The sequence below is a fragment of the Gossypium arboreum genome, chromosome 10 (genome assembly GCF_025698485.1).
Source record: "Gossypium arboreum isolate Shixiya-1 chromosome 10, ASM2569848v2, whole genome shotgun sequence".
Classification (NCBI taxonomy): domain Eukaryota; kingdom Viridiplantae; phylum Streptophyta; class Magnoliopsida; order Malvales; family Malvaceae; genus Gossypium; species Gossypium arboreum.
This window is the reverse complement of record NC_069079.1, coordinates 98,973,399-98,989,470: the sequence shown is the minus strand read 5'-3', so window position 1 is coordinate 98,989,470 and position 16,072 is coordinate 98,973,399. Positions and strand designations below refer to the sequence as shown.

The 16,072-nt window shown below is 36.1% G+C and overlaps 1 protein-coding gene and 1 non-coding gene across 2 annotated transcripts; both read left to right on the top strand.

The window, feature by feature from the left end:
- The first annotated feature begins 5,639 nt into the window (after positions 1-5,639).
- On the top strand, positions 5,640-5,746 carry LOC128282723 (small nucleolar RNA R71). Its single transcript, XR_008273078.1, has one exon. It is a non-coding gene; the product is annotated as a small nucleolar RNA R71 (small nucleolar RNA).
- A 7,368-nt stretch (positions 5,747-13,114) lies between these two features.
- Positions 13,115-15,936, top strand: LOC108454605 (haloacid dehalogenase-like hydrolase domain-containing protein At2g33255). The gene is made up of 5 exons (XM_017753119.2): positions 13,115-13,586; positions 14,526-14,568; positions 15,012-15,072; positions 15,173-15,307; positions 15,402-15,936. Exons 1-5 carry the CDS (start codon positions 13,166-13,168, stop codon positions 15,564-15,566), a joined length of 825 nt encoding a protein of 274 aa, XP_017608608.1. The 5' UTR covers positions 13,115-13,165; the 3' UTR covers positions 15,567-15,936.
- The last annotated feature ends 136 nt before the right edge of the window (positions 15,937-16,072 follow it).

The following is a 16,072-nucleotide window of genomic DNA, read 5'->3' as shown; positions in this document are numbered from 1 at the left end:
AAGCAAAGAGAAAATTTGGAAAAAGACTTGAAGAAAAGTAATTGATAAAGATGACACCCAAGGAGGAATCCACCTAGATTTCACTTGTTATCTGACTCTGAACCAGACGATTTATTCACTTAACTTGATCCGTGAGACTCTTAACCTATATTATTATCTCTTTCGAGACTAATAACGTCTAACCCTTAGTTGAATTAATTGAAATCTCTTTCTTAATTAAAACCCCTAAGGACGCAGTAAATTGATCTATGGACTCCTATATTAGGTTTCACCCTAATCCGGTAAAATCTCATAACCCTATTTCTAGGTGTTTGATCAACCCCGCTTAATTATGCCAAATCATACGTGTAATCTCGACATGTATAATCGAAGCAAGTTTTAGAATAACAGTTCAATGTTGACACACTCAAACCACAAAAGAAGTGAGCAAGAAAGAAAGCTATATGCTCAAAAGGCTCAAAAATATCACAAAAAATTTGGGTTTTTGATGTCATTCCTGTATACTTAAGATTTCAAGATAATACCTCAATTTAGGAAAATAAAAAATTTTAGTTCTCAAAATATCAACTTATCATGCTCGATTCTCTAATGTCCTATAATCAAATAATCATGCATAATTCCCATGGTCTAATTCATGACATATCAACAATAATTATAGATCAATCAGAATTCATTCAATCAATATTATGAAAAAATCACTTAAGCACAAGATCAGATTCAGGGATTTGAGAATAATGCAAAAAGTTAGGCATCATGTTCATGTTCACCCCCTACACTTAAGATGTACATTGCCCTCAATGTACAAAGATGGACTATTCAAAATAAAGAAAATCATAAGAGGGAAGGAGGTGAAACTCCCTGTTATATGGATACGGAGCTTGATTCTGCGGCTGGAGTGTTTGGGGAGGGTGGTAGCTGCCACTGTTCTTGGCTAGATGAAGAAATTGGGTCGTTGAACATGGCACTCGTGAGATATTGTTCCCTATTTGTTTCCTCATTCCGTAAAATATTCCTAGCAGCTTTGCTTGGAAGTCTGTAGAATCATGAAGAGCTTATTAAGAGTGGGTATGGAAGAGAGCGTAGTGGGATTACTTGTTAGAAATACCAGAAAAATGAAGAAGGTAAAATTTTACTAATATAGATATGTCTTTCAAAAGAAAATAATAAAATAAAAATAAAAATAAAAATAAAAATAAAAAGATAGGAGGATTCAATGATCCTCATCAGTGGGGCCCTCAGGTGGTGGCGCTGAAGCGGCGATGTGAAAGTGCTGGCATAGCTACTGTATCATGGCCTACATATCGTCCATCTGTCTATCACGTCGCCGATCTCGCTTGCGAATCATATCGAACTGTGTAGTGTAATACTGCTCGAAGTGAATGAGTCGGTCAGAAAGGTGTGCCAATGAAGCAGCCGCATGAACTGGTCGCTCCCTAAGTGGCGTGGTAGAAGGCTCCTCGTGCTGTGGAAGGACATCATCAGGAATGTCCTCAAGATCTTTCTCGTCAATGGCATGAGTGAGACACTACTAAGGAGGATCGATCCTATGTTGGTGCTTGATCATCCTCATGTGTAACATAGTTGTGATACCCTGTGGGGACATCTGACATATCAGTGTAAGCGCTGATGACTGGGCCACGGTGTTGAGGAGGCCAAAGTGTCTGGTGAGACGCGTCATGTAAGGGCCGATAGAGATTACTCCCTTCTGATGCCGCTCGGTCTGATGGTGAATGGCGAAGGCGATGAAGTATGCCAAGTCAGTCATGTGTGCATTCGCCATGCACCATAAATAGTAGGTGTCGTGGGTGTTGTCGACACCGTGCTCTCTCTCCTTCCGGTCAAGGCGTGTGCCAATATGGCATAGAGATAACGTAGGGAAGGGGCGAGAGCTGAGGCCTTCGAGTGGCTGGGGTCGTAGGTGGAAGAGAGTGGTGCCAAAGCCTTCCAGCACAAGGAGGGAGAAATGTGGATATTACGTGGTAGTGCATTCATGTCCTCCTCCTTCATAAACTCATCGGTGTAAAGTCCCAGAGCGACTCCAAACTCTAGGACACTCATCGCATGAAATAGACCGCCTAATCGAAATTGAATAGTGCCGGGGCCGTCATTATTCGTCATCACCACTTGTAGATGAAAAGTAGAGCATAATTCTAAAGTTAGCTCTAAATAAGTAGGTTCAGTAATAGCGAAGAACCGTTCCCCTAGGCCTGTGGACAGGAGGGCGCGGATGGCATCAACTAGCTGGATTTGCTCCACGGCAGCCCAATCGATGCAACGACCTATAGTGAGGGGTCGCGCGCGTAGTATCTGAAATATCTATTCCTAAATAAGCTTGCAGAAACTCAATGAACAGGTGCCGAACTTCGGTTGTAGCACGTACCGAGGAAGAACCCGGTCCCCTACATCTTTTTGAAGATGGGACCGCGGCCTTCTTGCCTCTTGATGATGACATAATGTATCTAAAAATGTATGAGCATTGATAAAATCTTATGACAGTAGTTCCAAGATATGTGAACATTTAACGATATCAAACGAGAGGTGAAAATTTTATATGACTATTCAGAAACATTTACTGGAATCAAAGATGGATTAGCAGTTAAGTAAGAATCCTAAAACTAGTATATGCTATTTAGTAGCTTTAACAATTCAAATATAGAAAATACTAAAGCAAATTCCTAAATTATTCATAACAAATTGGTAACAGTAACAATATCTGTGTAAGGTATAAAGAATACCCATGTAGTAACACAGATTGGAAAAAACAAGGGTGAAAAAGTGAACCAAAAGCTACTGTAGGGTGGCGCACGAGCGTGTCGGAGGCGAGTACGGGCGTGTGCCATGAGGGTACAGCCGTGTGGAGGGAAAAGAGATGGGAAAGTGAGGATTAATACAGAGGGAGTAGATTTTAGGATGGTTTGGAGGTTGGGGAAATGAGAATCTGGGGAATGGTGGTCGGGATAGGGGTTAGAGAGTAGAGAAGAGGAGATTTCAGCTAGGGTTTTGAAAGGGGGAAGAAGATGAACAGTGGTTTGCTTATATAGGGGAGGGTCACGCAGCCTAGGGCCACGTCCGTGTACTCTGAAGATGAGCCCGTGTTTTTCAAATTTTGCGACTTCGGTCGTACTCAGCTACTATCCCCCGCCCGTGTATCTTGGGCATATGTGGCACACGGTCATGTCGCACGGTCGTGCCTAGCTTTTTTCGCTTCTCCCATACCCGTGTGTTAGGGTACCGTGCCCATATATTATTGTCTACTGCTTAACGGCATGAGCATGTCTCACGCTCGTGTCGAAGAAACACAATTGAACCTTGCCCCTAGCACGCCCGTGTTTTTCCATTCCCATGCCCGTGTTCACCTATCAAGTTCACCCACGGCCATGTCGCACGGCTATGGGGATTTATCGTATCCCGTGTTTTGAGGAAATCATGTCCTGCTTCTACACGGTCGTATCGTACGGCCGTGTCTCTTCCCCTGTTTGGCCACGGCTTTGAGCACGCCCGTGTTCCTGGCTGTGTGTGCTGAAAAACTTTGCAATTCAAAGATAAAGTTAATGATTTAAAGTGTTAGAAATTAAAAATAAAGAAATCAAAATATGTTAGTGCTCGGGTTGCCTCCCGAGAAGCGCTTATTTATAGTCTAAGCTCGACTTACCTCTCTAGTGAATGGTCAGGGTGGTTCGAGGAGTTCGTACTCCTCATTCCTGCTATCAATCTCATCAAAATAAGGTTTTAAAAGGGTGTTGTTTATCTTAAAAGTGCCGAACTTAGGATGACTCACCTCCACCGTACCGAATGGAAAAATAATGAGTACTGTAAGAGGGATTTCCTCATTTGATATGGTAGTGACAATATGATGATCTGCGGCATCTAGTAAGACTTTATCGCCAGCCTTAAGTTGATTTGGAGAGGTATCGGCCTTGTTTTGGAGTAGTTTCGGTTTGTCATATGTTCTCAGTTTGTGTGCTCGCCATTCGTCTAGCTCCTCTATTCGTAACCTTCGTTCTTCAAGAGTGTATCCTCTATCATTGCTGGAACATGGCTCGTGAACTTCTTTGAAACTTAATTTCTGTAAAGTAGGCTGTGTCATATTATTAGTTTTAGTAGACTGGTGTGGACCATTACCTTCACTGTTCGATGTGATGCCAGAAGTACGGGCTTGAAGGGTGATTGTTTTGTCTTCCACACGAAGTGTAAGCTCACCTATGCCAACATCAATAACTGTTTTAGCAGTTGCTAAAAAGGGCCTCCCTAAAATCAAAGGGGTGTTATTATCCTCCTCTATGTCTAGAACAACGAAATCAACAGGAAATATAAACTTATCTACTTTCATTAGTACATCTTCAATAATACCCTTAGGAAATCTTATAGTTTTATCTGCCAATTGAATGCTCATCCTAGTTTGTTTAGGTTTCCCAAGACCTAGTTGCTGAAACATTTTGTAAGGCGTGACGTTAATACTAGCCCCTAAATCAGCTAATGCATGACTTATATCTAGACTACCAATTAAGCAAAGAATTGTAAAACTCCCTGGATCTTTCAATTTGTGGAGTAGTTTATTCTGTAGAATAGTTGAGCAGACTACGTTTAGCTTCACATGCAACGCTTCGTCCAACTTCTGCTTATTTACTAAAAGCTCTTTTAAAAATTTCATTGCATTTGGCATCTACGACAAGGCTTTAATAAACGGTAAGTTAATATGTAATTTTTTCAAAAGTTTGAGGAATTTACCGAATTGTTCGTCTGAGCGGTATTTCCTTGTCGCGTTAGGGTATGGGATACGAGGTCTATATTCTTTATTTACCATTTTTTTATGACTTACCTCACTTTTATCTTTTCTCACCACAGTTTCTTGCATCAATTTTGGCTCAGGCGCAATGAATCTTTCCTTATCTTAGGTACAAATTGCGTTGAGGTGTTCCCTTGGATTAGGTTCAGTATTACTTGGTAAGCTACCTTATGATCGTTTGGAAATTAGTTTGGATAGCTGGCCTATCTGAGTCTCGAGTCCTTGGATCGATGCTTGTTGATTTTTAAATGCTATCCCAGTATTTTGGAAACGGGTTTCTGACACTGATATGAATTTTGAGAGTATCTCCTCAAGGTTTGGTTTCTTCTCTTGTTGATAAAGTGGCTGTTGAAAACCTTGAGGATTTCATGGCTTTTGATTCCCTTGACCACCCTAGGAGAAATTTGGGTGGTTCCTCCAACCTGCATTATAAGTATTACTGTATGGGTTATTTTGAGATCTAAAGTTATTGTTACCCATACAGTTGACTTGTTCCTCTTCAGTTGTAGGATTGAAGGATTGATATTATGTATGCACACCTCCTCCACTTGAGTCACACCTCATTACTAGATGTACCTGCGTAGAACTAAGTAAACCATCAATCTTTTTATTGAGAAGTTCTACCTGATTTGACAGCATAGTAACTGAGTCGACATTATAAACGCCGACTGTTTTCGTTGGCTTTGTCCTCATAACTTGCCACTGATAGTCATTCAGTGACATATCCTCTATAAAGTCATAGGCATCTTCCGGTGTTTTATTGTTGATGGTTTCGCCAGCAGCTGTGTCAACCATTTGCCGAGTCGAGGGATTCAGACTATTATGGAATGTTTGTACTTGAAGCCAAAGCGATAACCCATGGTGAGGGCACCTTCTCAGTAAGTCCTTGTATCTCTTCCATGCATCGTAAAGTGTTTTTAAATCCATCTGCACAAAAGAAGAGATATCATTACATAATTTAGCCGTTTTAGCCGGCGAAAAGTATTTTAGTAAAAAATTTTCAGTCATTTGTTCCCAATTAGTAATTGACCATCGTGGTAACGAGTTCAACCACTGTTTAGATTTGTTCTTCAATGAAAAAGGAAATAACCGAAGACGAATAGCATCATCAGAAACGCCATTGATTTTAAATGTATCGCAAAATTCTAGAAAGTTTGCTAAGTGAGCGTTGGGATCTTCATCCTGCAAACCATCAAACTGAACAAACTGTTGTATCATTTGAATTGTGTTAGGTTTCAGTTCAAAAGTATTAGCATCTACAGCCGTTCTAACTATTCTAGATTCAGTTCCTATTAAAGAAGGTTTAGCATAATCATACATAGTGCGTAGGGCAGGATTTTGATTAGCCGCAATTGTAGGAGGTAGTTGATTGCCTTATTTTCAACCATCTCTTTGGTTGGGGGTTGAGTATTGTCTTCTTGCTCATTCTCCGTGTATCTTAAGCTGCGCCTTAATTCTCTTTGGTTTCTACGAACTGTGCGATCGATTTCTTCGTCAAAAAGTAATGGTCTCGACGGGTTTCTTCTAGTCATAAACTATAAAAACCTGCCAAGAGAAAGAAAAAGTAAATTAATAAATAATAATAAAAAAAAATTAAATTAAATTGCAAGAAAAATAAATGGCTAAAGTAATAAAAATTAAGCGTTCCTAATATCTTAGTTCCTCGGCAATGGTGCAAAAAACTTGATCGCGTGATTCGTAACAAGTAATAAATATTTATAATGAAGATCAAACCTAGACTAACTATTATCACGACGAAAAGGCAAGCGCACCTATCGAACAATAGTATAGTAATGGCAAGACCGGGATATCGTACCCAAGGGAACTAAAAGTACTAATAATAACTATCTTTTTATTATTTAACCTAGAAATAAAGAGGGGTTGTTTATTAAACTGATTAACTAAACTAATTAACTAATTAAACTAAAGCAAAGAGAAAATTTGGAAAAAAATTTGAAGAAAAGTAATTGATAAAGACGACACCCAAGGAGGAGTCCACCTAGATTTCACTTGTTATCTGACTTTGAACCAGACGATTTATTCACTTGACTTGATCCGTGAGACTCCCTAACCTATATTATTATCTCTTTTGAGACTAATAACGTCTAACCCTTAGTTGAATTAATTGAAATCTCTTTCTTAATTAAAACCCCTAGGGAAACAGTAAATCGATCTATGGACTCCTATATTAGGTTTCACCCTAATCAGGCAAAATCTCGTAACCTTATTTCTAGGCGTTTGATCAACTCCGCTTAATTATGCCAAATCTACTCTTAGACAGGGACTTTTGCTCCTCTGCATAAGCACATCAAATCATGAATTAATACCCGAAATATTAACTCAAGCATTAAGAACACATAATTAAGAACAAATCAAGTATTTATCATACAGTTCAGATAATAATAACAAGATCCATCATAGGTTTCAACCTCCCTAGGTATCTAAGGGGTTTAGCTCATAATAAAATAAGAATACATCTCAAAAGTATGAAAATAACAAAACATAAAGAAAACTCTAAAACCCCTGAAGGAATTCTGAGAGAGATCTTTAGTTTTGGAGTAGCTCCGACTTTTGGGATGGATCGTCTGACTTCCTTTAAGTAATTCTCAGCGTGTGGTTTTGTACTCCAGAAAAGTTCTGAGGGGGACCCATTTCTAAGTCATACTTAGGGTGTTTATATAGGCCTTGGATTGGCTTTCTTCCTCCCTAAGTATCCTTTTCCGTGTAAAATACAACTTCTTGAAAAAGGGACATGCCAGTGTGCCACGGCCGTGTGACGTGATTGCCAGGCCATGTTCGATCCGTTAAATTGCACACGACCGTGTGAGTCAATGGCCAGGCCGTGTGAATCGTGAAAGCCTTGGTCGACACCCTCAAAAGACACGGACGTGTGAGCTACCCGTGTGGCAAGGCTTAAGCCATGTCATCTTCTCAATGTTTTTGGCTCCTTTTGACTCTTGGTGCTCTCCTGAGTACAAAACATGAAATAACCGGATTAAGAGCACCAAAATCCACAAATCTAGTAATAAACATCCATAAATATGCTAGGTATTTAGGGTAAAAATATGTATAATTTGGCATTTATCAAAGAACAAAGAAAATGAGATGGTGAATTGAATTAACAGATGCGAAATACAAAAACGATTCAGGTAAATGGGTATTTATCTCACTAAGTTCTCATGAACTTACATTGATTGTGTTTTCTATTTTAGGTTGAATGTGAGGCTGTGCCTAGGGGAAACGATGCTAAGACTGCGCCTAAAGAGCGGCGTATCAGATTATTATGCATATAGAGCAAGCTTCGATGACATGAATGGGGAGGTCCAAGTTCAGCAAACTAGTTTGAGACTGGAGATGAGATATGATCAGGGAGATGATTCCTCTTAAACTACTCGAATTGATGAGGATCCAAGGGAGGGGGTTTCTCATGGTGGATAAAATTTAGGACTTTAAAAAAACTCTTGTGAATGGTTGTGGCTGTAAAGGAAGCTAAGGTCTTTTAATTGACTGGGGAAATAAGGTTTTAGTAATAATGGGTGGTGATTTCAAGGTCAAGATATTTTTGGTATCCTTCGATTTTTAAGGGTTTTTTGTAACAGTTGGTTTTTTTTCAATAATATTATATTCCCAGTTGTTATTTAAATAAAAAAGTAAATTAGTACATGTACATTATGCGAACATGAAAAAATGCCAAGTGAGCAAATATTAAAAAATTAAAATAACCTAAAATAAATAAATTTTAATAATTATTTGAAAAATCACATCCACGTTAAAAAGATTTGAATATGATGAACAATTTATCCATGTTCATTTTAGTTGATTTTTCAAATAATTATTAAAAAAGTATAAATTTATTCAAGAATTATAAAAAATATTTAAAATTAATCTTAAATTAAATTAAATAATCAAAATTAAAATAACTCTCACCAAACAACAAATCCAAAATAATAGAATCCATAACTTTTGATTTTCGACTACCAATATTAATATATAATGCTATTTACTTTGATCATATTTCCTTAAATATTTTTTCCCCAAATTTGATCCACTTAGTAGTAGACAAAATGCAGAGCAGGCTTTTACTTACATTAAATTTTACATTATTTTTCTTTTTATTCGTCATTTCAATTGTTTTAAAGTGATTTCAATTTTGTTTATATTTATAGTAATTCATCATAATAAATAAATTATAAGTCGATGATGATAATTAATTTTCAATTCGAATAATTTTTATAATTATTTGAAAACTATATCTTAAATAAATGTTTGTCTAGATTATCTCGGATGTGGTTTTTAAGATTTTATTTATCCTTCTTAAATATTTGTTGGCGTGCGAAAATATCAAATTAGCATGAGATGCAACATGTTGATACCTATTTGCTTCATTAGCTACATTAGAGATAAATAGAACTCTTAAAAGAATAAATTATGAAAGTTTTGATGAGAATGAAATTATTGGTTATTGTTGTAAAATAGTCCATATGTCAACCGATTGGGTTGTTAGTTTAAATGCGAAGATTAATTGATAGTGAATTTAAAAAAAAGTAGTGACATGAATCATTCTATAAATAATTTGTGGGCTTTAATGATCATCGCAAGTCGAGATTAAGAAAATAACTTAGAATTAATCAAACCACAACTTGTCACAATAATAAACAAATATCTACTATCTTGAAGCTGTATGCACGCCAATGAAAATGAGTTGCGTATAACTTTATGAAAACACAAATACGGCTTATAATGTCAAACTAGATTCCTTGTACCATCATCTTCTAAAACCTAATATTTTACAAATCTGGATGCCACGACTTATAATCTCCAGCAATTGAAGCAGAATGAAGTGTGGTGGTAGATTATCCATTATTCTCGCAACCAACTTGATTGTCTCTTTGCATTAATCATGGTTTCAAACAAGTATTGGGTTAAGATGTGATCAGATTTTCCATATCAGCCATTTGATTTCCATTTCAAAACTCATGAGATTACAATATCTCCACCAAATTTGATTTTCAAAAATATAAATATTTGTTTTTGGTTACTAATTCTTCAATCAAAGTAGTTGCATAATTACTTGTGAAGAAGGTTATAGAGTTAAGCTGTTGGAATGTATTGGAGAGCACAGTTTGAGGGCTTAAATACGGATATTGTTAAGAATTCTGCTTCTTAACCTTTCTTTGAAATATAAGTGTCTTTGTCTCTCTCTCCTCGTTGATCAATCCATGCGCTCACAATTAAGTTTGCAGATAGCACTCTCCTTGCTAAAATGAGTAACTTCCACTAAATTACCATTATATCGATTATTTTCATAACTTGTCTCTCATTACTCACTACAAGTAACATAAATGCGATTTCATTCACTCTAATTACCCAATAATTCATAACATGTTCTTGCGCATTAACCCATATCTCTCCCACGTTCTATAAAATATGTCACTTTGTTTCATAGATGTTCTTTGGGATAACTACTTTGGAAAGGCTATAAATAGAATATCCAAAGTTCCATCTAGGGAATTTTTTCTTAATCTTTTGGGCAAACTTCTCCTTGCAACTTTATTTTTACAATCACAACAACCACTATAGCTCTCATCTTTTTCAGCCCCTTATTGCATCCATCACCGCCACTTACCACAATAGTTGTTTTCTAAAGTTTGCTCTAATCTTCCTCTCCACCATCTTAATTTCCACATCTCATTTTCTTAAATTTTAATGTATCATCATCTTACCAAAAGAACCTTTTACATTTTGGCAATTCCACTGTGAAGGAGCGATTGTTGGATCTAATGCCTTAAGTGTAGTATATTCATTTTGTATACTTGTATTTTTTTAACAAATTGGTTTAATAAAATATTCATTGATTACATTAATAGTCTTTGCATATTTTCCTTAATGTTTTTGCACGTATTGGCTCATTGATTATCTAATGCTTAACTCATACTAAGTGATATTACGTGGTCGGATAATAATACGGAAAGATAGCTTCTATAGTAGAAAAACCTAAACATGTCCTTAGCCTAATAAAAAATAAGCAAACCGATTAAAAGATAAATATGTCATCTATAAAGCTCAATTTGGGAGATGCTTTGTCTTGAGCATTGAAGCGAATGACTCTTAGAAGATAAGAATATAGATGTGATTGATTAGACTGATAGTACATCAGACAGGACCCAAGTAGAATAGATCCTAGATCTGTTTATGGATTTATTCACTTATGACGTTCATAGTGTGACACACCTTAATCTTAAGTGGATGATAGGCTATGTATGTGTGACTCATATACTCTGATGTAAGTAAAAACCCGAGTTCAAATAGATAATAAACCAAAAGTTGATGCATTGGTTATATGACTTCTGCCGTATGTAGACTCATTTAAATAGTGAAATTCGTAACCTAACTAATAAGTAAATGACATCATCTTATCCGTATTACATGATAGGTGAAATATAAAAGCAACCATGAGTCGTTTGTCTTTATAATAAATGACTTAATTACTATCTTATAGTAATTGACTTTTCATGAAGGAAAATATAATGATTACCATTAGATAAAATAGGATCATATTGGGAGAACGAAGTTATCCCAAAGAGATTAAGAATATCCTATGAGGGTAACACACTTATGATAGTGTCATTAGATGAACACTTATTAAGTAGTTTTTATAATGGTATGTAATTATAGAGAGCTCAATCACGATACTATAGTAGAATGACTTCATAACTAAATAAGTTCATAATTAATAGGCAAAAGGCTAAAACTTAATTATGAATTATTTGGGCCCTAATTATATATGTCCAATTGATCTTTTTGTTAGCTCATTGAATCCAGAAATGAATTGCATCTAGAACCAAATGACAAAAATGAATGAAAATAATGAATTTAGAGAAATAAATCACATTCACGAACATGTTTTCTCACTAAGTATAGAAATGACTTAGAATTAATTTAAGATTTTTAAATTATTATTTAATTAATTATAATTAAATAACAAGTTCAAATATGAAATTAAATTAATTAATCATTACGAATTCGTTGAATAAGAAAATTAAATTATAAAGTTATAGATGAAAAGCCCAATAAACATATATAATTGGACCATTCTTTGAGATAATTAATTTGCAAAGACCATAAATAGAAGATCCGAAGTTCCACTTAAAGAGACTTTTTCTGATTTTTTGGGCAAACTGAATATGCTAAAAACTTTCTTGCAACATGTAACTCTCATTTGTTTTAGACCCTCCATCACCACTACATGACACAACACTTATTTTCCAAAATCTACTCTAATTTTCCTCTCTATCAAAACATCTCGTTTTATTATATTGTAACATCTCCTTAACTAAACAAAAGAACGCTTTATACAAAGAAAATTGTTAAAAAAGTAGCGAGTACAATGAATTGAGCTCATTTATTGGGATGGATTCCATAGAATTATCATTCTGTAACACTTCAAAAGTATAGTACAACAGCTAAGTACGAGTTCTCTAAGGGAAATCCTTTGATGCTTTCCTGCATATGAAGGCAATGCACTTGCAAAGCACGTAGGCCAACTACCAAATGCTAAATTATTGAAACCTAGAAAAAGACCAACATCTTCAGACCAGGCTATGTACAAACAAGTGTGTAATGACACTCTCGAGGAAACAAACCTTCAACCCAACTCGCTGCTGCATATGGGTGGAGGAAATATGATGCAAAGCTGCAATTGGTGTACAGAAAACTATTGTTAAATATAATACAGATAGGAATCTTGATCTTCAACCCTGCATCTATACGATTCATGATAAAAGTATTATTACGGTAGACGAAGATGATATTATCATCCCATACATGCGGACATTACTCTTATATTAGAAAGTTCCATCTTTCATCTTCAATTATTATGAAAGCATAAGGAGTACATGTAAAACATGTCAATGCAGTATTGAATTGAGTTAGTCTTTTTAAACGCATAGCAAACAGCTCATGCCTGCAAACCGTAATCTAAGTTGTTTCTTCGATTCTGTTCTTTTCTCAACCGTAATCAGCTACATCAATCTCTCCAAGGTAAAGAAAACTTGCCTTCATTATAATCAACGAGGTAGCATAAACAATGACACAACTGAACACATAGAAATTAAAACTCTCTCTTTTGGTTTCTCCTCTTTGAAAATGGAAGAAATCTTCTTGTCGCTGTTATTTGCGAGGCCAGACGTGTTTGCAGAGCTCTAGTTTCGTCTGCTGAAAATACGCTAACAGAAGAGCACTTCGCGTATTGAAGGTTTTGGTTCTTTTCTGTAAGTCGTTTTATCCTATACGCTTTGCCGTTTCACAATATTTTCGCCTCTATTTTTTTTGCGGCTTTTATTTAGAGCTAATAATTTCACCGCCACACATTGATGACTGATGATTCACATCAATTGCCCACCAAAATCCAGAAACCCCCAAAGCCTCAATCCCATAAATAGCCTTCAAAATCCATCCTTCCCTCAATCTCGAATGCCTTCATTTCTCTCCAAATCCTTCCTCCGCTTGCCCCCTAAATCCCTTCTTTTTACCATGTCCACTGTCGCAGCAGCCAAATCCCGCCTCCGCGGCGTCGTTTTCGATATGGATGGCACCCTCACCGTCCCTGTCATCGACTTCGCCGCAATGTATAAGGCTGTCCTCGGAGACGTCGAGTACAAGCGAATCAAAGCTGAAAACCCCTCTGGGATTGATATCTTGCACCACATTGAGAGTTGGACTGCCGAAAAGCAGCAAGAAGCTTACAAGATTATTGCTGATTTCGAAAAACAGGGCCTTGATCGCCTCCAAATCATGCCTGGTTAGTTTTTGGTGGCTGTTAAAGTGAAAGGAAAATGTCAGGTTCATGTTAATTATTATTTGATTTTGTTTGATGATTTGATTCTGTCGCTTTCAAGTTCAATTTTCAAGTTATATGCTTGAATAGCATTAAAATGCAAGGATACCCTTTTGAAGAGGAAATCTGCTTCTTTCGTACATATTCGAATACATATACACAATTTTGTTAATATATAATATTTTTTTGAACATATGGAAACATTTAAAAAGTAAACAAGGATACCCATTTTTATTTTGAACTCATCCTTGTTTGACAATCAATCTGAGTCCATGTAATATGGATATGCCGTTTGGTTTCTTGTTTTGTGTTTCATTGAATTAGTTGGTATCAATTATAGAACATGAATATTTGTCCATTATTATTTGGAAAATGTACTTATGTTTGTGGGGTTTAAAGTAAAATTAGCTGATGGATTGTTCAGTTGCAGAGTGTTGAAATTCATGTATCCTTCAAGAAGATTAAAGAAGACTGAAAGAATGTCAATGGAGAGAATTGTACTCTGAATTTTATTGATGAAATCTGAAAAACTTGCTTTTCTTTTCATCACTCAATGTATTTGTGAACACAACAATTAAAAAAACTGTGAAAAACTTGGGTTTAAGAATATCATTAGCTAGCAAGTTCATATGCTTTGTTTTTGGGCAAATGTAGATATCTTTCATAGTTTCCCAATAGTTACAAGATAGCAAACATTTTGGAGTATTTTCATGGGGTTTCCATTGATTTATTTTCATTTGATGTTTGTCTTGGATTTTGCCTTTGTGCTTGCTGGGGCTCTCTCCTTTTAAGTTTAGATTTAGCAACCGCAGTTCTCTATCTTTCAGCTGAAGAGCTTCATTTATTTTCCATTTTACATGCTAACCAATTTAAGCTTGTGACATTTGGTTGATAATGTTGCAGGTGCAGCTGAACTCTGTGGTTTTCTTGATGCAAAGAAAATACGGTCAATTTTTGCTCCTACAATTATCTATTTTTCATATTAAGATACCTATTGGTATTATAGTTATTGCCTCGCACCAAATCACTGAGCTTCCATGTATGCTCCATGTGTCTTGACTATTTGGCTCTCTATTATTTGGACTTAGGTACGAGTGCCGGATACAAGTATGTATCCAACATGGGTATATTCTTCTTTTCTAAGATCCTCTGTGTGTTTGGAGGATTCTTAGATAATCGTATCTCCATATCCATGTCCAAGCACAAGTACTTAAAGAAAATTGAAGAGTTGAAACACCATAGGTTGGACCAACTACTATAGCTATAAATAACAACTTGCTTTGCTGTGTTTCATTTTTCTGTAGTACTTAGGATTTTAATCTGTCAACCTTTCTTTTTTTCATGGTGGTGTTTCTAGATGCTAACCTTAGTTGCTTCCATTTATTTCAGAAGGGGACTAATCACTCGCAATGTCAAAGATGCAGTTGATCTGTTTCATCAACGATTCGGAGTAAGTTATGTGAAGCGTGAAACTGAACCATTCTGAGCTCTTTTTTGTTTGGTTAGATTGGGAGACAAATGAATATTAATCTAACATTGATAGTTTTCAGATGATGTTTTCTCCGGCACTCAGCCGAGAGTTTCGTCCTTATAAACCGAACCCTGCTCCTCTGCTGCATATATGTTCGACTTGGGACGTTCAACCAAATGAAGTGATGATGGTTGGTGATAGTCTTAAAGATGATGTGAGTGTTCTCTTCAAAAGCAAGGATACTAAATAATGAAGAGAAAACTGATTATCCATCTCATTTATCATCTTCATACGACATGTATTTGCAGGTGGCTTGTGGGAAAAATGCAGGAGCATTAACATGTTTGCTTGATGAAAATGGGAGATATGGCTCTCAAGACTTCGCCAACTTGGATCTAACACCAGATTTCAAAGTGTCTTCCCTGATTGAAGTTCATTCTCTTCTGAAATCCAATTTTGACTTAACACCCTGATTTCCCGGTAAAGGTCCTACACTAGATTTATCTGGTGGCCTTTTTTACCTTAAGAAAGGAAGATTTTAACAGTTGAGGAACACTTGAAAAGTGGAAAACAGTAGTGGTAATTAAGGAAGTGAACTTTGGTATAAGATGCTGCTTTGTTCATCTGTAGGCGGCAAAAAGAGAGCTCTTTTGTAGCTGGATAACCAAAGGGTTCTGTGTGTTGTTGAACACGAAGCATGTTGGTATGTATTTTATTTTTGGTACCTTTGTTGTTCATGTAGATGTTCTATTGTAAAGGAATATTAGGCAGAAAGTCCCTCTTTGTTAATCTTTTTTTCATTGGTGAATTCAATTATGTTAAAGAAGGAATATCTTTGTGAAATACCCGTTACTCTCAAATTTTGGTCAAGCTGATCCCCAACCAGAAAATTGGGAGTGTGAAAGCTAAATAAACCGAATTGACTTAATTTAGGTTTTTATAGTTTTATTTTCTTTAATTTGTATTTTCTTAAATTTGG